Source organism: Cucumis melo, chromosome 8, assembly GCF_025177605.1.
Source record: "Cucumis melo cultivar AY chromosome 8, USDA_Cmelo_AY_1.0, whole genome shotgun sequence".
NCBI lineage: Eukaryota > Viridiplantae > Streptophyta > Magnoliopsida > Cucurbitales > Cucurbitaceae > Cucumis > Cucumis melo.
In genome coordinates, this window is record NC_066864.1 from 32,777,039 (window position 1) to 32,800,364 (window position 23,326).

General features: G+C 32.6%; 2 protein-coding genes across 2 annotated transcripts; one reads left to right on the forward strand and one right to left on the reverse strand.

Moving 5' to 3' along the window:
* Window positions 1-1,659: 1,659 nt before the first annotated feature.
* On the forward strand, window positions 1,660-13,812 carry LOC103491380 (biotin carboxylase 1, chloroplastic). Its single transcript, XM_008451299.3, has 16 exons — window positions 1,660-2,080; window positions 2,220-2,545; window positions 5,267-5,408; window positions 5,526-5,624; window positions 5,747-5,803; window positions 9,260-9,331; window positions 9,873-9,962; window positions 10,583-10,642; window positions 11,451-11,636; window positions 11,727-11,819; window positions 11,898-11,979; window positions 12,154-12,260; window positions 12,346-12,421; window positions 12,554-12,600; window positions 13,376-13,438; window positions 13,530-13,812. Exons 1-16 carry the CDS (start codon window positions 2,030-2,032, stop codon window positions 13,575-13,577), a joined length of 1,599 nt encoding a protein of 532 aa, XP_008449521.1. The 5' UTR covers window positions 1,660-2,029; the 3' UTR covers window positions 13,578-13,812.
* A 7,220-nt stretch (window positions 13,813-21,032) lies between these two features.
* Window positions 21,033-21,782, reverse strand: LOC103491892 (uncharacterized). The gene has a single exon (XM_008452007.2). The coding sequence runs from the start codon at window positions 21,780-21,782 to the stop codon at window positions 21,033-21,035; it is 750 nt and encodes a 249-aa protein (XP_008450229.2).
* Window positions 21,783-23,326: the final 1,544 nt, after the last annotated feature.

The window sequence follows — 23,326 nt, forward strand, 5'->3', positions numbered from 1 at the left end:
ACTCCTATAATTTTGCCATTAAATTCTTAGTCTTTGGATGCCATGACACATGGAATCCAAATCACTGATCTAATAGTTATAACCCCAATAACCTCATTAAACCTTCTACACAATCATTTAGCATTCTACACGATCATTTAACCTTTTACACAATTTTTTAGCCTTTTATACGATCGTTCAATCCTCTTGCACGATCATTTATTCTTTTAAATGATTGTTTCCTTCTTATCGATCGTCTAGTCTTTCTTACACGATCGTACATATTTTCTTACACGATCAGTTACGTTCTTATACGATCGTTTAACCAAATTACCTTCTTGTCAGGAACAAGTCTCACAAAAATGCTTCAAATCTAAACGATCGTTTCGATCATTTAGATCATATCAAAGTGATATTCAAACGATCTTGATATCCTGGAAGATGAGCTGTAAGAAAGAAAGAGAAGATGAATAAAAATAGAAGAAAGAAAATCTTGGAAGAAATCTGTATTTTATTTAGCCAAAAGAAGATGAACGGAGGAGCTGAAGAAATATGGAACAAAAATAAAAATAGAAAAAGAAAGAATTGAAGAAATATGAAAGAGAAGATGGATTAATCACAAAGAAGAAGAAGAAAGAGAAGTGACTAATAATCTGCAATATCAAGGACACGTCTAAAATTTATGAAAAATTTCTACCGACTTTATAGGTTTTTTTTTTTATTATTTTGTTACATGAGCTGTAAATATTTTAGTGTTTTATTATATTTATGAAATTAACCATAAAATAAACCTTAATGTGGAAAACAAAACCATACCTTTTTGTAACGTGGAAAAAACCAAATCTATACTTTCCTCTCATTTTCCAAAAAAACAAAAAGAAAAAAAAGAAAATATTCAAGTTGGTTAATGAAATATTTTAGATTAAATTAAATGTAAATAATTTTTCTGTTAATAAATACATATATTAAAAAATTAAAACAAACCAAATTTTTTCTATTAAAGAAATCAAACTAAAACTGGGTTGTTAGGTTAAATCAAATCAAAATGATAAATAGGCAACTTCAAAATTTAAATTCACACATTTCTCTTAAATTTGTTTCGAAGACATTTCTTCCGATTTTTTTAGATGATCACATTTTCGACAATTTTATTTATATTGTATATGAATAAAATATAAGTAAGCAAGAAGTTATACATGGAATTATATAAAGGTCAAATCTAGCATATTGAAAATAAAGTATGTGGCTTGTGATTTGCAGTAGAACTTATTAACCATTTTTTTTTTTTTTGCCAAAAGTCTAGGAGTCCTATAAATTTGCCATTTCATCCAATTTTCCTTTTATCTTTTCAAAATAAAAATCTTGAAAACCAAATGGAGATGGTGAGTTTGAGGGTCCGAGGGATGTATGACCCAAATTGAAGGAGAAAATGAAATTTGCTCTACCTTTTGAAATTTAGGTTTCTTTTACCATTTGTTGAATCATATTTGAGTGAAATTACCAAAATGGGACGTCACGCACGTGGATGGACCTTCTGCTCCCATTGTTTTTCTCTTCGCATTCTCTCAATCTCCTCTTCTCTTGATTTTCTCTCTCGTTTTCTTGCTTTCACTCATCTCCTCTTACTCACTCACTCTTAATTTCCTCTGGTTCTAGCACTCTTCGGAATCTCACACTTCATTAGTAGCGTTTGGATGGTCAACGAAAAATAGAGAATGATTTACACAAGGGAAGGAAGGAAGACTAAAAAGAGGAGAGAAAAAAGAAGAAGAATAGCAAAGCAGTTTTATAACCTTTGAGTGAGAGTGAGGATGACGAAAGCAAGAATGTAAAAAATTAAAATTGGTTTTGAAAATGGGTCGTAATGGTTTGTTTTAAACCGGTTCACATGAATTTAGTTAAGTAATTAGGTGTGGGCGGAGCTTCCTATCAAAGCCTCTCTCGTTTTCATCGCCACCATTTCTCCTCTTTCCTTCAAATCTCAACTCCTCCTTTCTCTCATTTCTTCGTTTCCCTTTCTCTTTCCATTTTACACCTTTACATCTCAAACATGGATGCCGCAATGCCTCTCTGTAAATCTGCTCGCGCTCCCTCTCTCACTGTCAGTTTCTTTTCCACTCTGATCTGCACTTCCTTTTGCTTCATTCTCCGCATTTTTTTGTTTACATTTCACATAATTTTATCTCACTAGACTTGTTTTTCCGTTTTTTTTTTTATTATTTTTTTATTTTTACTTCAAGGGTTTATATGCTGGGACAACCAATGGATTCAGGAGCTCTCAATGTACCTTCGTGGGTGCAAATAAACTCAGTTTTCCTAGACAGAGAGCTAATGGAATTCATTATACACGTAAATCGTCGAAGAATGGGAGAGGCCTTCAAGTTATGTGCCGTGCCGATAAAATTTTGGTGGCTAATAGAGGAGAAATTGCGGTTCGTATTATAAGGACTGCTCATGAATTGGGAATTCCTTGTGTGGCTGTGTACTCAACCATTGACAAGGACGCACTACACGTAAAATTAGCTGATGAATCTGTGTGCATTGGTGAAGCACCAAGCAGCCAATCGTAAGGCACCCCGATTGATTTTACTCTTATCTGTACTCTAAAGCTCTCTCAGTCATATTTTATGTTCATCATCTCACCTGCAGCCACCAATTCTTCCATTATACCCTCTAATACTTACTATCACATCCATACCTATACATCTTATTTATGTTTCATCTTTTATTCTGACACTGCGAGAATGAAATTCACATCATGGAGAATGACTGTCAACAAATGGGTAGGTCATAGAATATTCAACTTGATCGAGGATAACGACTGCTGGAGGCTTAATTTTTTTTCTTAGACGTAACTGATTAATTTATCCCCGTTAGAACTTTGGTCTTTGTCTGATCAAAATATTTTGATGGGTTATTGATGTATAAATAACTCTGTTGGGATCAGTCTCCGTTCCGTTTCCTTGTTACGTTTTTTTTCCCCGAAATAAAGTATAATTATTGTTGTAATCTTAGTTGATCCATTTTGGAGTCATCGATATTAGAAGGCTATCATTTAACATTCTTCATTTCGAATTGTCATCTCTTTCTTTTTGCCTTTGCCCTTTGTTATTTGTTATTATTTTTTAGTTACTCATTGAAAGGTCCATTGGCTATTTGAACATTTGCTCTCTAGCAACTTGAACTTGGCCCCTTAAAATTGGGAAGAAGTTGAAACCGTTGTGTCCTATTTATGAAGGCACGGGAGGATCACATTGATTCTTCTATAGTCCTATGGCAGGAATTGTTGGGAGGTTGGTTTTCTGGGAAAAAAAAAAAAGGAAAAAGGAAGGCAAAAGAACAAAGAAAAAGAGAACTGTTGGGAGTACTTCCAATCAGCTTTGGCTGCTTTTGGGCATTTGGCAAAGTTCCTAAATACAACATTTCCCAATTGTTTTATGATCATAATTTTCTTGTTTTTCTTCCCTTTCAGAGAGAACAGAACTTTTTTTTTAATTGATATTTGAAAAGCTAAATTCATTAGAAAGAGCATATTGGGAAGTTACATAATGTTTGGCTAGTTCTAACATTTCCTCCTTATACACTATGGATTTTCTTTCAAGGCTATCCCTCTAAATAATTGGAAGATTACTCTTTGTAGCCTAGTCAAATATCTAAGAGCATCCAAAACCGTGGAACATGGAATCCCAACATTTCTGCCAAAGGGACAATGGAGAAGATACGCGAAGGTCCTCCCTAATTTAAAACAAAATATATTAGCAGTTTGGGCTGATTACTGAGTAAAGACACCTATTCTGTGAAGTTTGTTGGCTGTAGTTACAAGTAGCAGAGTATCTTGGACAAACATCCAAATTCTGGCTAACTTTTCCTAATCATTGAGTGTGGGCATTGAAGTATTCACCCCAAAAATTATGGCATTTTGTTTGGTTACCGGCTTTTGACATTCAATATGGGGCTGTGTGAAGAGATGAAAGATCCAATTTCTGAATGGAAGCATGGTTTGAGTACAAGAATTTGAAGTACCTTTTGTTCTATCTTTAAGGGATGAGCAATACTGTTAAGCTATTCTTTGGCCTTGAGCTTGAGCTTGCAAGAGGGGAGTCCGAGTTTCATGTATTGCTGGGATATTATTTTGCATTTTTTCTTGTTCTTCTAGCTACAGTTTCTATTTCATTTTTTTTATTTCTATCCTTTATAATTGGTATGGTGCTATTTGATCTTGGAAATAGATTTTGAGTAGCGGATCATATTGTTGGAAAAGTTAGAAATATTGAAGAAATTTAATAAAGGGATAACATCAATAAAATTGAACATAGATGAGATGAAATTGAAGCAGAATGTCAGTTGATGGTACGAAAGTGCAATCTGTATCCATGGAGTGACATTGAGAAATCACAGAATGTGATAAAACAAGAGAGAAATAAGCTGATCAGATTGGTATAATCCAAGGGGGCATTTGGTTAGCGATAAAAACAAAGAGTTGAGTTGAGTTGAGTTAGTAATAATCACAAGGAAGTTATTGGGGGAGCTGTGCCACGTATAACGATGTGAGAAATGTGAGTATTTTGGTGAGAAATTTGAGTTGATGCGAATAACGAGGTAGTAAACCTCTTTAATTATTGGCGAACCAAACAGGGGATGGTTTTTACCCACCCAACCCAATTCTCCCAAATTACTCAAGTTGCCAAACATCCCCTAAGTGAGAACTAAAAATCCATGACCAGGAGCTATCAAGTGCAAATTAACCCTGGATGGAATGGTAAATTTCAAAATTAGACAGAAGAGATGCACATCAACCATTTAGGAAAAAAAAAAGAAAAGAGTATGAGCATAGAAAACTTGGCTTTCTAAAGCCAAGCTATACAAATCCAACTTTGAACTAACCCCACTTTTTGTAGTTTCAGTTGCAGCTTATGCTAGAACATTGATCTTAAGGAATTAATATTGCAATGAAGTTGACATGACCTGGGCATTCTTGATTTGCAAGTTGCCTAGTTTCTGGATAGATTTTTTGTTTGTCAAAAATATCTATAAACGACATCTCCTTCTGTTATTGGGTTTGGAAAGTTTTTCAATGATATCCTTGATTTGTAGTTTTGAAAGACGTCTCATATTCGTCTCTCCAAATTTTCAGATATTTCATGTCCTTATAGATGAAAAGGATGTCTCAGACTCTTCTCTCCAAATATTTAGACATTTCATGTCTTCATAGATATTGCTCCTTGCCCAGAGATTTGTTATTTGTTTTCACATTATTTGTTTTCTGTGTATGAATGTGCTTCAACAGGTACTTAGTGATTCCAAATGTCCTCTCTGCTGCCATCAGTCGGGGATGTACAATGCTGCATCCTGGATATGGCTTCCTTGCTGAGAATGCAGTATTTGTTGAAATGTGCAGAGAACATGGAATCAATTTTATTGGACCTAATGTAAGCAATTTAAGGTTTCCTAGCTAATGTAACTCATGTGGAAGTCCGATTTGAAGCTTCCATTGTCTATTATACGTTCTTTGGAGGAAACTATGAAATTCTTGATGCCTTCTGCAGCCTGACAGCATCCGAGTTATGGGTGACAAATCAACTGCCAGAGATACTATGAAAAAAGCAGGTGTGCCAACTGTTCCAGGAAGTGATGGTCTTTTACAGGTATACTGTTGGTCAGTGGCAACATGCTATTTGCTTGCTTTTTTCTTGGAGTAAATATTTTTATTCATTTATTTATTTTTAATTTCATACATATAATTTGTTGTGGATATCTCATATTCCAGAGCACTGAAGAAGCCATCAAACTTGCACAGGAAATTGGCTATCCCGTTATGATCAAGGTATATTAGTTAAATTGTCCAAATTTTGTTAAAGATGATAGGAGTGAATATTCAATATATATGTTCTAGCTAGAATAGACAGCTTTTCTTATAAGGTTTCCATACTATCTGATAATAATATCAATACTGGAGATGTTCAAAGGTTTATTGTGTCACCGTGGTGGTTGTTCTGATATGGGTACCTTGGGTCTGATTTTGTTTCAAGTCTTTGATTGGGTGCACTAGATGTGGAGCATTTAACAGACAGATTTGTAAATCATTGAGAACATGGAGAACTATCACAATAGTTGGTTCAAATATTCATGGCAGCATGATTTTGATTCTGTTGGTTTTTGTCTGGGCTGGTCCTTTTTTTTTTTCGTGAGATGAGCTGAATCAGAACAGAGTGAAATGCCTAATAAAAAAACTGAGCTCGGAGGTTTTACTGCAGCAGGCCAAAACACACTAAAAACGGCAATAGGAGAAGAATGAAAACAAAAAAGGAGCTAGGAAACTACCGCATAGCAAAACAAAGAACCAAAAAACAAGAGCCAACATTATTTTACTTAGTTCGTGAATTTTAAAAAGATTGGGATTTTAAGATTCTCTGACATCCAAATAAAATAGCCACAAAATTTCTGAAAATGCTATAAATGGAGGGATTGTAAGTGAAAGAGGGAGGTTGTTCTGTGGAGTGATTTAGAGCTTGGGTGAGAGTACCCAAGAGGGAGGTTCCAAGTGCCTTATACTTAGGTTTATCTTGTATTTTCTTATAGTTCATTATAATAAATTAAGATCTTGTTCTTGTTAGCAAGTGTTCTGACAGTGTGCTTATAAGAACAAAAAGATATGCATATATATATATATACATATGAACTAAATTACTATCAATTTCTACCACCACATTGGTACCATTTCCTGACATTTAACGTGGGCAGCAACTTCTTCTCCCACCTCTTCACCTTCTTTGTCCAGCCACTGAAACCATGTTTGCCACGAGATTTTATCTTTGACCATGTTTGTTTGCGCAGTTTTCGCTTCCTCTTGTTTTGACATATCTCCGCTAGTATTAGGTAGTTCTTGATAACTTTCTTCCTCCACCCGCGCCTGGTTTTCTTTTTCATGATGTGAACATGCTCATCTCTTCATCCATCCAACTTCAATAAGATCTCAATCTCTCTTTGACTACCTCTGCCCTTCTTTGTTGATATTTTTCTCTTTCCTCGATTCTTCGCAGGCTTCTCTTTGCTACCTTTTGTTTTGTTCTGATTCCTCTCTATTTTCCACACTTCTTTGATCAATATTGGAGTTTCTTCCAATTCTTCGTCAGCCTCCTTGACTTCGCTTGACTTGTCCCCTAACAATGATCATAACGCGTGATGACCGATCAGTAACTTCCTAATTTCATTTGTTATGAAGTGTTGTTCCTCCATTTGAATGCTCAATCGCTCAACACTCCTAGCCAAGGATCTCAACTTCTCCTCAATCACTAGGAATTTTAACACATTCGTATGAATTTCAGCGAACTCTTGATCAATCACATTTAGTCATTCTTCCCTCCTTTTACTATAATGTAACTATAAGAATTTACTATAATGTAACTATAGTGTAACTATAATGAAATACAAGATAAACCCAAGTATAAGGTACTTGGAACCCCCCTCTTGAATACTCTCACCCAAGCGCTAGATCACTCCACTAAATGCCCTCCTCTCACTATCCCTCCCTCTATTTCTAACAAGTTGTAACTACCCTAGTAACCACACTTACGCAATAACTACTAGTAACCACCCTTACACAATAACTACTAGTAACTTCCTATCTAATCCAGTTACCCTTATACCCCTTAACTGACATCGTACTAAATATCTAGTACCTAACAGAATGTCGGCTAAACCACCTAAATATTTTCTTATAGCATCATAGAAGGACCGTTTCCAGGATTCAGAATTCAAAAGCAAGTTTCTAATCTAATTGATATCTGGCCTCCATGGCTTTTAATAAACTCTGGATGAGAGTGTTTCTTATTAGACCAAATTGACAATTACTCAATCTTCCAGTGAATGTCTCTGAAAAGTTTCTACTTACCATCAAAGTTGAATTATGAAAAATCATAATCAATCATCACTAAGATCTTTTTTCTTTTGAAAAGGAGACAAGCCTCGAAATTTTTTTAATAAAATCGAGACTAAAGCTAAAAGTCAGATCTTATCATCCATAAAATGATTAATAGAAACTTTGGACTGAAAAAATCTGATTCTCAACATCTTTCCAAGAGCAGTGGGCAATAAATCACTAGAATGGAGTTTCTTACCGAAAAAGAAGAAAGGCTAAGGGAATTGCGTTTCTGAAAATAACTTGAGTTATGGTTGATCACTTCCACATAACTTGAAATTTTCTTGTGAGTAACCAACCCTTCTTGAGTATTTCTTGTTGCTACCTTCAACACATGAAAACTTTTGTACTTCGGTTGCATCTTGTTCTGAAGAGTTAAAAATAAATCACTTATGATTTCCCAGAAAACCATCCATCTCTTCTTCTTCTTCTTCTTCTTCTTTTTAAGTTGATGCCAACAGAAACTTGCACGTTCTTCCATCCTCTTGAGGAAGGCCAAATAGAACATTTAAAATCCTAACCATAAGATGATATGAATTTAGTTACGTAAATGCCCTAAAAGTCATCTACAAATTTCTTCAGAAAAAATGAATGAATTAAAATTTGCAGTAATTTAACCATCGCACGTTCGAAGCAACAGTGGTGAGGAACTGAAAGAGAACTTACTAACTACTTCCCATTTCTTCCATAAAAATCATTTTCACCCAAAATATAGAAGAAGAAATTTCAAATGCAACAAATTTTAAAATCCATAAAGGCAGAATTAAATCTGAAATGAGCAGGGAAGCCCAACCAAAACTGAAAAATAATGGGCAAAACTGAAGGACGGAAAAAGTCTAAGGGTGGTGATGGGGAAGGAAGACATAAAAGAGGAGCTGAAAACAAGAAAGAGATTGGGAAGGACAAACAAAACTTGGAAATTGATCCACTTGAAAGAGACAAGAAAAGGAACAAAACCCACAGAGACGAGATGATGGCAAAAATCAATGACTAGGCAGTTATTATAGCCAATGGCCGACAACCACAGATAAGACAGGTGGTGGGGACAACAACAATGGCATCATCAGAGGTTGGCAATTAGGATTTGGGGGAGGGAGACAAGAGAGGGGTTGACTTGTTTGGTGGCTGGTCTATAACTATTTTTGAAGTTTTCATCAACAATCTCTAAATTCTTCTCCCTACAACACGTCCTCTGCATTCTTCTATGATCTATTTATATTGCTTTCTGTATATGCAGTATAATTCTTCAAAACGGTCTAAAAAAATATCTGCATACAGCTATCTTTTCCACCATGGTGCTTTTGAATTGAATTTATCATCAAGATCCTTTTTTCTTAACTGACAACATTGATTGCTTTGAAGGCTACAGCAGGTGGTGGAGGACGTGGCATGAGGCTTGCTAAAGAGCCTGATGAATTCGTAAAGTTGTTGCAGGTACTTGTTAATGCAATTTGTTTAACTGCAAGGATACCTTGTGTTTGTACTTTTTATTTTTGCTCTTCCAAAGAGAAATAGGTCATATTCTTCAAAAAAAAAAAAAAAAAAAAAAAAAAAAAAGTAGAAGAAGAAGAAGAAGAAAAAGAAGAAAAGAAACACACAAGAACATACTTTCTTATACACATGACACAATCAAGTGTTTAACTGGATAACAGTGAGTTTTTGGAGATCATCCTGCTAAAAGGATGTAACAGCAGGTGATCACAAAAGTTAGAATGTAACAAGTGACCACAAAATGACCCAGACAATTTCTCTGTAGGGTTTTTGTGCAGAACCTTTTATATACTATTCCTCCTATATTTTGTTCACTTATCACTATTGGATGTCTATATTATATGCTGAGTAATATATTCCTAAGTTTCCTTATTTTGAATTGGATATTTCATTATGTCTCTTCCAAAAATTGCATAGCTAAATTACAGTGTTGTAGTAGTAGGTGAAGCTTCTAATTATGTTTGATATTTTTACTTCATTACAGCAAGCCAAGAGTGAGGCTGCAGCTGCATTTGGGAATGATGGTGTTTATCTTGAAAAGTATGTCCAAAATCCAAGGCACATTGAGTTTCAGGTAATTATTCCATAATCCAAGGACACTATTTTTTAGTACAGACAAAAGTATTTTATCTTCGCACTTCACCGAAATATTAAGCAGTGAAGAATGATCAAACAAAAGAAACCAACATTATTGAAGGAAAATAAATAAAATGGAAACTAGCTTGTTGAAAATTTGAACCCAATGGAATATTATTGAATGGAATGGAAATTGGTATTTCAAATGACCGGATCCCTTTAGCTTTCCTGCATCTCTGGTAGTTTGTGGGGCTTTGTAATTGTCTCCTTTTTTCTTCAGCTTTTCTTCCTATTCTTGTTTTGGCCCGATACATTTGAGAAAAATACAAATTCTCAATGAATGAAAAATAGAACAAAAAAATACAATAATTAAAGTTTCAATTGAGTTAAATAATGGCAAGGGTTCAGAGGATAGTGATGTTAATCTCAAGCAGGTAATTTTTGTATTTTACAACAGTTGGGAATGGTTTTGAGATTGAATGGATACATATCCTTCTCAATCTGTTTAATCTGGAGCTTTATTCACATTTTTTTTCCTTTTCTTTTCCTTTTCTTTTCTAAACATTTACACTGTATATAGCCACTTGATTTATCAATCTTCCACTTTTTGCTTACTAGGTTCTCGCTGATAAGTATGGAAATGTTGTTCATTTTGGAGAGCGTGATTGCAGCATTCAGGTTTTCTTGGCAATATCTATTTTCACATTTGCCTTCTCTTTAAGATTGTTGACTGTTGAGCTTATTTCAGTATTTGTGTGGACTTATGTAAATTCAAACAGTTTGTTGATTCATTGATTGGTAAGAAACAAGAAAGTAATTGGAAGCACACCAGATATGAGACAGGTCATGAGAAATCAACTGAACTGCCAAGTGGATCAGAATTTTTTTCTCAATTTTGACTAAGAAGAAAACGATTGTATTTGCTAAAATGGTTTATGAATGGAACACCACAAGGCCAAATCTATGTCTTCCCAGAGGAGTTGTTGAAGGGTCTTTGATTTCTTTAGGGCTAAGTGCATATGTCTAACACTTTTACCTTATGTTTAAGTGCACTATCAGTTTCTTAAGGTGTTTGATATGAATTATTTAAATCTGAAGTTTTTAAAGAAGCCGAAAATCACCCAGCTATTAATTGCTGCTGGATTTTGTGTTTTAAAGAAGTCAACTACCACACTTCATTTTTCTTTCTCATTTTCCGGTCTATGTTTAGCTACTCATCCAAAATGCTTTGGTTGCTTTCGAAATGGCAATCTAGTTTGGACTCCACTTCATTCATGATCTAAAGACTTGATGCAAATTTTCACTTACTTTGTTTGAAGAAAGAAATAGGTCTTAATAACGTCAAAACTTGGATCAAAATGGAATCTCTAGGGGAAAGTGTGTATGTATGCAACTCTGACATGCATGATGATCTTGAATTTACAGATGTGATCATACATTTTTTTCTCTTTAGACATCTTATGCATGAATTATTTCACTAATGTAGAGACGGAACCAAAAGCTTCTAGAGGAGGCACCATCTCCTGCCTTAACACCTGAGTTGAGGAAAGCTATGGGTGATGCAGCAGTTGCAGCTGCTGCCTCTATAGGTTACATTGGGGTTGGGACAATTGAGTTCCTGTTGGATGAAAGAGGCTCCTTCTACTTCATGGAAATGAACACTCGGATCCAGGTCAAATTCATTTTTTATTTTATAGACTGGTATATCTGTTAGTGGAGTGAGATTTTATGCTTTCTCTTTATGGGTTATTGGTCACAACAGGTCGAGCATCCTGTGACAGAAATGATATCCTCTGTTGACTTGATTGAGGAACAAATTCGTGTAGCCATGGGAGAAAAACTTCGGTACAAACAGGTGAAAATAAATGTTGTAACTTGTAAGTGAGTTTGTTTGAAAATGGTCTGTCAACCTTTGCTTTATGGTTGTTTATAGGAAGATATTGTACTTAGAGGACACTCGATCGAATGCCGCATCAATGCAGAAGATGCCTTTAAAGGGTTCCGACCTGGACCAGGTATGATGATGGTGCAATGATCTACTCCAAGCTATGCAAGCACTCCTAGATCTTGTCTTTCAAAAATATATTCTAGATTGTCAATTAATTGATAATCTGGAAGATTCAAAGAAGTAATATGTTTCCTTTTAACGGCAATTAACTCTAGTAAGCATGTTTCTTCTCAATTGACAGGAAGAATTACAGCTTACTTACCGTCAGGAGGACCATTTGTTAGGATGGATAGCCATGTTTATACTGATTATGTAGTGCCTCCAAGCTATGATTCTCTTCTTGGAAAGGTATGTTAGATTATTCCTTTAATTTATAATTTGAAAAGTTTGCTAAGTAATAATATATTAATGTGTTGGTCTCAATATTTTATAGCTTATTGTTTGGGCTCCAACGAGAGAAAAGGCAATTGAGCGTATGAAAAGGGCTCTTGATGATACTATTATTACAGGTAATGGGGCAAGTTTGTTCATAATCTTGTTTTATTTTATTTATATTTTTTTGGGTGTATATTAAGGGATAGGTTTTTGCGAATAGACATTAATTTCTTGTGCTGAATCTATTGGATCCCTTTCTTGTGCAGGGGTTCCTACAACCATTGAATACCACAAGCTAATTCTTGATGTAGAGGTAAAAAAGAACTTGGGATTCTACTTCTGTAAAATTATCGATGATATAGTTAGTTTCAAGTTCAATGGCATCCGTCTGAACAAAAGTGATTTTCTCAATGGAAGCATTCAATCAGACCTTCCAGAAAACTAGAGATGGTGTTTTCATGGGTCGGGCTTCACAATATTTGAGACCCAATCCAATTATTTGGGTTGAAGAATCCTATAATTCAAACCGATACATAAAGATTGGGTTGGCGTTGGCTGGTTGGTTTCATCAGATTTTGATAAAAATCTACATCTCAGTGTTATTAGGTCTAATTGCACATAATTCAAGTCTGCCTCCTAAAGTGTTAAAAAGGTTGACTTTAAAAATTTGAAAAACCCAATCTAATCCATATCATTTTTGTTTGGATTAAATTAAATTTTTGGGTAGGAGAAGTTGCGCTACGATGCAGTAGGAACAAAATATTAGGATCAAATACTTAATCTAGATTAAGATTAGTTTTTTTTTTATTTATTAAAATTAAGATTAATTTCTTTTATCAATTAGGATTAGGATTAGTTTGCTTTTTTCAATTATAATTATAGTACTTGTTTTCTTGCATTTGTAACTTTTAAACATTAATAAAATTTTCTAATTTGGTATACATCACTTTTAAGTCTTAAAATTCATGATCATATATTTTCTGTGAACCAACCCATAAACAATGGATCTGCTCAAACCGTATGGGTTAGGTTGAATTGCTCATGTTGTCTATCTCTTCAAACATTTCTAACCGTTGATTGTGTTGCAGGATTTCAAGAATGGGAAGGTGGATACTGCGTTTATTCCTAAGCATGAACAAGAATTAGCTGCGGTGAGCCGTAATTTCTTTAACATGTGATTCTTTTTCAATCTAATAATGAATGCTTACTTTTTTTTTTTTTTTTTCGTGTGTGTGTGTGTAGCCTCATAGCATAGTGGTAACCAAAGATCTAGCGAACGCAGTTGCTTAAAAAGGGATTCTTATTCTCAGCGCAGTTCAGATCAGCCTTATTTATGCTTAGAAAAGCTTTTTTTTCTTCTTTCGGTGTTAGTAGCACGAATTCCACCATTTTTTCGCTTCAATTTTCCTCGTTCTTGCTGTATGTGAGCTTTTTTTTTGTTTGTTAGTTTTCTTCCTTTTTTGTACTAGAAAAGTGTACTTTGTTTTAAAATATTATTTATAAAATACAACCCATACCCTCTCTATTCTGTTTTTTCTATTCTTAAACAGTGGAACGAGTCTAATTTAAAAAGGTTATATATATTGTTTTCAAATATATTAAAATGAATCAAAATATCTACCAATACAACAAATCAAAGTCTCTTGTAGTCTATCAAGATCTAATGTAGGCAGATAGTGATATTTTCGCTATATTTATAAATATTTTCAATAACTTTGTTATCAAAGTCTCTTGTAGTCTATCAAGATCTAATGTAGGCAGATAGTGATATTTTCGCTATATTTATAAATATTTTCAATAACTTTGTTATTTAAAATAATATATATATATATATATATATATATATATATATATATATATATATATAAACATTTCAAAAATAATAAAAAGTACAAGGTTAATTTACATATGTAGGGTGTACATAACCCTGATTTGGTCGGGTTGTAGGAAAGTTATGGATCAACCCAAAAAATCTGGGTTGGTTCAATATGCAAGAGTCAACCAAATCCAACCCAAAAGATTAGGTTGACGGGTTGGTTATTTTCATCTTTCCTTAATTTTGACAAATTTTCATATTGTTTTGTAATGTACAAGAACAAATTATTATTCCAGGTGCAATGTGATATATATATGTTATATATTTAAATTCTAAGTCTACAATGTTCATTCAAAATGAGGTTTACTTTTATGTTTGCCGTATGTATATAAATATTATATAATTGGGTTGGATCGGATCAACCCGACTCCTTACTTGTATGACCCGGCAACCCAACTAAACTTTTTTTCTTCAATTTTCCAACTCCACAAAATTTAACCCAACCCTTTTGATTTGGGTTAGTTAATCTGGATTGGTTAGGTTACCGGTTTTTTGTATACCTCTAGTATATAGAACAAAACCCAAAAGTATTTTGGTCGTAACAAAAAATAAAAGCTCATGAAGCCACCATCATGTTTTCATAAATTCTAGATTTATCTTCGTTGGTTTTGAATTTTGCGTTGAACGTTTGCATCTTCTTCATATTATTACTTCTCTTCATATACCTACTTTTTTCATCTCCTCTTTCAAAATTTATTCCTTATTTGTCATCTCTCATCTTCTGTTGTATCATCTCCTTATTCTTTTTTCATTATCAACTATTGTGTTATTTTTCCTATTTTTTAACTCGACGATCGTATACTAAGATCTAAACGATCAGTCACCTATCTGGTCTATCTCTTTGATCTATCAATAGACAAAGATAAATCACTATATATCCTAGATAAATAATTGATAGATCTAAACGATTGTTTATCAAGATCTAAACAATTGTGTATCAATATTTAAATGATCTTGATACAAAATCATGTACGAAAGTTGTACGAAAATCATTTAGATTTGATACACGATTTGGTACAAGATCATTTAGAAAGATCGCTTAGATATTGGTACAAGATCGTTTCATTTAGATTTGGTACAAAATTGTGTAGTCGTTTAGATTTAGTACAAGATCATGTACCAAGATTGTTTTACCAAGATCTAAACGATCGTATACCAATATGTGAACGATCATGTACTAAGCTTTTCTCGTGCCTGTGTAGCCGATTCATTGCGGAGTATTTTCGTTATTTCATGTTTGTGGGCTTCTGGGTTTTTTTCATTTTCAAATTCGTTTTATACAATGTAGATATTTTTATATTTTGTTTCACTTTTTAAAAAACTTCAAAATAGAAACTATTTACGCTTCGCAGAAGAAACCACTAAAGAAACAGAAATCCATTACGTTTAATTTTTCTATGAAGTAATATTTGGTTCATTTTAAATCTATTTTAAAATCAATTATTTTAAAAAGGGTCCGACAATCATTTTACTTTATGTACATTTTAATACCTAAATTTTTAATTCATGTACTTTAGATTTATCAACTACCGCAGATGTTAGAAATAGTCCATACTGGTACTGTTGTTGATCTTTCCAAACTAGAAAACAAGTCTAACAATATTCGTTTTATATATTTGGAAGCATGTTTACGGTGAAATTATCATAATTCAACTAATTTTGATGAAGTTCTGATTCTGAACTAAATTTAGACAATGAATTATGTAGATGGAAATGAAAAAAATAATAAAAAGAAAACTGAAGTACAAGGTTGAATGGTATTCTTTGAAGGAATTTAGAAGGTGTTTGGAACCAACACTAAAATGAGGGGTTTTAACTCAAATAGCCTAATTTGATCTATGAATTTATACAATAGGCCTAATTTGCCTATATATTATACAAAGGTACTAAATGAGCTAATTTTCTACACAAAAGTCTGACCCAAATTACTACACTATCCATGTTTTATTAATTTACGAATTAAAAAAAAAAAGGTAACTGATATGTTAATGGTGTGAAAGAAGGAGAAAATTTGAAACTATTATGGAAAGTGCATAACGGGAGAACGGGAAACCATTCTACTCTCCCTCGACATTCTATGTTCGATCATTAGGGTTTTCAAACGCCACAAACGCTGTTTCTTTCGCAGACATTTTAGGTTCGGGCAAGTCGGTTCCATCACTGTGTTCAGAAGCATTCTTCCCTTTCGGTGAGTGTTTTTATTATGTTCTTATCTAAAATTAAGGGGGTATATATGGAACTCCCTTTCATGTGTAGAGATACATCGTCAACAGCTAATTAGGATTTTCAAAAACTCATTATTCCGTAGACATTCAACTTTCGCGCAAGTCGATTCCATCACTCTATTTAGAAAGTCGGTTCCCTTTCGATGAGTGTTTATTTAAAAGTCTTCCATCACTGTGTTTAAAATGTCGAATAAATTAGGGTTCTGGTGATGATTATCTTTTTAAATCACCTTAAAGTGTAGAGAGTCCGTGTAAAACAAATTTCAAAAGTAATGCATGTTGTATATATTGAATGATTAAATCTAGTTTGAAGTCTGTATATATTGAAGTGTTGATTTAGTGTTTAAACAAGCAATTTTAAGTACAGATTTTCTGTGAAAACAACAAATTAAGTAATGTATGTTGTACAATTTTAAGTGCAGATTCTCTGTGAAAACAACAAAATGGTTCGTAGAAGTGAAAGATGCCTAGAATCGAGGATGAAAAATATAAAATCAAACAAGGATGAACCTATTGTCATCGACGATAATATAGAGGTATATTTCTTATTTACTGAATTTAAATTTTAAATTGTACAAATAATTAAACATAAATATAACATGTGTATATATGGTAGGAGGAAGTACGAAATGAAGAACCAATAGAATACCAACCACTACAAACAATGTATCCAAAGGATGATGAAGAAGAATTAAGAGGACTGACAGGTACACAGATTGTTGTGTACCAAGATCAGAAGTTCGAGAAAACGAATGTGGTGTTCGAAACTCCAGAAGCAAAAATGTTAAAAAACACAAAGAAAAATAATCCAAAACAATAAGTATATGTTATATTTATTGATATATATATATATATATATATATATATATATATATTATATGATTCCTACTGATGATTTAATTATATTTGTTTGTAGATTAATGAAGGAGAAACTTCGTATGATGTACCACTAAACTTCTCGTCGGAGTCTGATGAGGTTTATTTATGATCAATACAAGTTGAAAAATGTTTTTTTGTACAAATGATATTCAGTTTTATATATGAATAGAAACTAATGTTAATGATATTCGAATATCTGCAGAACAATGTACCAATAGCCAAAAGGTGATTGTTTGAACGTGTGCTGAAGGGGAAAGAAAAGGAAACTCGAACTTAAAATGTATGTATATATGAAATGTGGGTATGTAAATAACTATCGTTACATTACTATAAGGTTTTGATTGTTTATATGAAATGTAGGTATCTAAGAAGAGGAAGTTAGAGAAAGTTGTGAAAACTAGGAAACAAAAGAAGGACAATAGTAAGAAAAAAAAAAAGAGATAAGAAAAAGAGGTGGAAAAAGAAGGAAATACAAATGTGAAATGAGCAAGAAAATTAATTAAAAAGGTATATAAAATAAATGTATGTAATATTTAAGTTAAGTAAAGTGCTGTTAGTTATCACTAACAAATGATCTTATAATTTAAAATGTATATTACTAATATTGTTTCAGAAATCAACTGAGGAGAAAAGAAGGGGAAAAAAAAAACAGCAGACGTAGAGGAAGATTATGAGGTAGTCATTAAGTTATTGAGATATATTTTGGGTAATGTAATTTAAGAGTATATATTATGTACACATATAATGATATTGTCTTACAAATTATGTGTGCAGGGTGCACCATTGATCTTGAAAAGGAGTCAATGGTCAAGAGTGCAAAAATTAAACATCTATGCAAGATTAGATGTAATTATAAATATAAAAAGAAAATTAAATAGTAGGAAAATGGAAGTATTCATAAATACGACTTTTGGTTGTTTTCTAAATCTCAAATTCTCCAAATTCCAAAGGCAACTCTTATACCACATAATCAAACGTCAATGTACATTGATGAAGGACGATGAATTGTGGTTTAACTTCAAAGGAACTATAGCAAAATTTGGCATTAAGGAATTCGAGGCAATAACCGGTTTGAATTGTAGTTCATTGCCAACCTTAGATAATTCTAAGGTGAGGGGTAAATTTCTTTCAAAGTACTTCAAGAATGAAGATCCTATATCAAGGTCAAGGGTCTCATTTTTATTTAATGAATCAAAATAATTGAAGGAGGAAGATAAAATATAAGGGCCAAAATATACTTAGAAAATTTTCTCTTTGGAAAACAATTCACCACCGATGTGATTTGGAACACATCAAACAACTGGATGATGAAATACAACTTGATGCATATCCATGGGGAAGGATAAGGTATAATGTGCTGATCGATTCTATTAAGAAATCTATATAAAAAAAAAAAACCCTTCTACTCTAGTTGTTGGAATTTCTAGATTTGCTTACTCTCTATTAGTATGGGTGTATGAGTGCATCCCTCTGTTGACCGATCCTTCAATATTTTCTAGACAATGAATTGATGACAATAACAGATGCATGCTGAACTGGGTAGTTGACAACCACCCATAATTGAAAGAACTGGCAGAAAGGGTCTTCGACCATGAAAAGGTTTGATAGGACCTGTATATTTTATACTTATTGATAATATTTTATATGTATATGCATATAGTATAAACTCATATCTGAATGTAAATTCTGAAACACTTCCAATACAAGACCATGTTTCCTGAGGATGATTTCGTTGAATGAAACACGTTCCATGAAATGAAAATGGGAGAGGAAACTGATGACAGATTTGAGAGAGGTGAATGCTCATGGCAACCTGAGCAATCCAATGAGGAAGTTCCTAAATGCTTCCTCAATTTTTAAAAAATTATGATGGCCAACAATCAATTTTAACACATGAAATTGGACAAACTTTTTCAAGAGGCCGTTGAAGGTCTAAAAATATGATGAAAGAGAAGGAAAGGGAAACATTGGAAAATAAACCATACAAATGGATGACAATAATGATAGAGGTGAAGGGGACAGAAATGATTCAAATGATCGAGATGAAGTTAATAGGGATGAGAACAATCAACAGGTAGATTTTCTATTCATCTCTATATTATTATCTATGAATTCATCTGTATATTAAACATATATATATGTATATTCTGCATACCAACTTTAATTCTGATCAGGATGGAAACGATGAAATAGAAAATGAAGGACAAGAGGTATATAGGAAGTTATATACTTTTATTTGTTATTTAAAAATGTGTATATTACATACTAATTATGAAGATGATTAGGGATGACAAAATGATTTGCTTGATGATGTAGTATACAACACTGCTCTACTTAATGAAGTAGACAAAATTGAGAAAGAAGCAATAAAAATGAAGGTAAGTAATTTAGTCATTATAGTTATTATTTTTTTAACATATATAATATTTGAAATTATTATAAATTACGCATTATGTGCTTTATGTAGAAGAAAAAGTTGGAAAAAAGACCTGCTCAAAGACCTATAGCTGTTAGGACTGCTACAATTACTATATGTATATTTCAAATTTTTATCATATGTATGTCATCATATTGAAAATGTACATTACTAATTATTCACTAGAATAACAAGCTACAAGTAGAGATATTGCTTATCAATAAGCAGTGAGGAAGAGTATGAGGAGAGGAAATTTACCTTCTAGGATATTGAGATTGCCATTCACAACGAAATTTGGTTCGGCGAAGCCAAAGAAGGGAAAAATTGAGTTGAATAATCAAGGATTTGAAGCAAAAAGTTTAAAATTGATCTCACAAGAACCGTAGTACATTGTGTTTGCTAAGTTTGGATTTGATTAGGATTTGGAATTTAGAATGTAGTAATTTGGATTAGTTTATTTGCAGGAAAATTTGGACTGTAGTAATTTCAATTATGTTATTTGGATATTGTGTTTGTTAACAGATTTTAGTTCAAGAGATGTTACGTAAAGGAACATGGCTCTATTTCAGGTTATTATAATTGAAAATAACTTTGGGATGTACTAGCATTTTTAAGGTTATTGAAAATGAAATCAATCTAATGATATACTTTTAGACTGAGATGATATATATTAAATAATATGGTGTATGTTAGGTTATTATACATTATAATTTGAAGTTAACTGAAGTGGAAACTGTGATAAAATGTTTAAGTTAAGTTTATTTATTACGTATATGATTTCGAAATGAAAAGTTTGACCTAGAAAACTAAGGCAATTAATGTATACATCATTGGTAAATATAGAATTTTAAGGAAATTAAAGAATTCTAATCTTCTTCGGTCGACCACAACACGTTTTACATTAGGTGGAAGGATGACAATGGAAATAATATCATTAGGTATTTGCCATTGACGATGATCGCCTAAGGGATTTATTACTCCCCTATATATTGAACTCAAAGTATTAAAAGGGTGAGATATATGACTTAATTGATAAATGTTTCATGGTAAAAACAGCACATGCATGTGCATAAGGTATTTTCAATATATCCCACATCCTGCAACTACAAACCTTCGTAGGTAAGTAAATCACATATTAGGAGGTTCCATTTATGATCCAATATTTCATGTTATTAATCGGATTAACTTACAATAGAAAAATATAAGAGAATTTCATAAAGTGTATATGAAATATGGGGACGTATATTAAGCATAGGTAATAATAGATAAAATGAGCATACCTTCATTGATCGACTACGTTCAATCTGTTCCCTTAATATACCTTCAATGGTTTTGGTAAAATCAGTCACTTAATAATCAACTTCATTTCTTTGTTCAAAAAACCATCTTTGCAACATCATTCGCAAAACCTCAAGCATTGTACATATTGATAACTCCCTAGCCTTCAAAATAGCAGAATTCAAACTCTCAGGTATATTAGTGGTCATGACATTATATCTCCTATGTAGTGAGTAAGCATGAGACCACTTAGCAAAACCAATAGATTCAAGCTCCTCCCATATACCAGGGGCAGAAGATTCCAACAAACGTATTTCATGTTCAAAGTTTACAATATTAAATGCCTTCCCACATGCATGAAATACTGTATTGACTATTCTCTTATACTTCAACTTTAAGTTCCTAAGTAAATGAACAAGACACATGTAATGTAAAACGTTGGAAAATACTACCTCTATGGCTTTGCATATACTTTTATGCATATCAGATACTATGACAACCTCGTTCTGGCCACCTATAATTCTCTTCAATTGGTTGCAAAACCAGGTCCATGAGGAATCATTCTTAGAATCCACAACACAAAAGGCCAGTGGAAAAATCTGATCATTGGCATCAGGTGTTGAAGTCGATAACAAAGTACCACCGTGCTTATTCTTTAGACTTGTCCCATCAATAGAAATGATTGGACGACAATGTTGCCAACAAAAAATGAAAGCAGATAATGTCATGAAGAAGTAAAGAAATCTACCATCGGCATCAATTTTGTATTCAACAACAGAACTTATCAATATAAACAAAATCAGAACATATGACGAAAACATGTTAACGAAATAATGACGAAAAATTTGTAAAATAAATGTCTAAGTATATTGCTAATATACCTGGGTTGTTGAGTTTCGATATGTATGCAAATCTGGGTAGCATCTTGTAGGAGTCCCCCAAAGATCCGCGAATATCATCCAATGCAGCCTCACGAGAGCGCCATGCTTTTTGGTAGGATATACTTAAACCATGTTCAGCATGAATGAAATAAACTATATCTTTGGAAGTTGACAATTCAGAACCATCTAAAGATATTTTGTTCTTAATTAGGTCCTTGATAACAGTAAAGGTAGCCTGTCTATGTTCGGTTAATGGAACATCTACTGAACATGTATGTTCAGAATCAAACCTAGTAATAACCCATAATGACCTATCCCCACGAATACAACAAGAAGCACACAAGGACTATTTGCAATTTCCAATGGTGCATTGCAAAATTATAACTTCCTTATTTGATTTCACACTAACGTATTGAAAATTGTTTCTAAGAACAATGGCTTGTACACACTATTTGAACAAAGATTTGGTTGAAAACATGTCCTGGACTTTCAGAGTAAAATTGGAATCTATCTTAGAGATATCTATGTTTTCAAAAAATCAACCCCTATCATCGTGGACTTGAGTTTGAAATGAACTGGACGATGATGAATCCAAAGAAATAGATAAAGGGTCAACAGAATGAACAATAAGGACAATATGACGCTCAACATTCGATGTTATTATATGGTAAACCCATTTAACATCATTATCATTCGTTATAGCTAAATTCTTCTTAACACATTCTATAGGACCTAGGCAAAGGTATGTATCAATATTGTTTATATCAATAATATTGCCTAACTTGGATCTAAGGTTAGTGTACAACTATCCATCCTTGAAGTTGAATGACAAAATTGTCATCAAATGAATATTAAGAATAATTATAATCAAAAGGGTAAAATAGACTAAAAAAATTTCTCCATATAAGAGCTTTTATATATACTATAGATATAGATTAGTACTTTCATTTTTGTCTCTAAAATTCTTTCTATAAACAGAAATAGATATTTCTATGAACGACAATGGATGACTACTCAAATTATTATTTACAAACTATTGATTCTGAGATTAAAACGCATCAAATTCATTTAAACTTTTATCTTTGCTATTCACTTATTTACAAAATTAAGACTCATCCGTTTGATAATTATTTTGTCTTAAATTAAGTCTATAAACGTTAATTTTCACATTCAACTTTTTTTATTGTGCTATTTATATTATAATATTGTATCGATGGTTTAAAAAACCAAGCAAAAATTTGAAAACATTTTTAAAATTTGTTTTTTTTTTTAATTTGGTTAAAAATTCAACCACCGTATTTAAAAAAATATGCAAATTTAGAATACATCGAAAGAAAATAAACTTAATTATAAAAACCTAATGGTTCCGAGACGAGACTTAAAAAATTAAAATTTTATTAAATGAAAAATTTATAATTATATTTAATATATCAATTAACTTTAATTCTTTAAAATCTTTTGAGAAATGTAATAGTATAAAATTT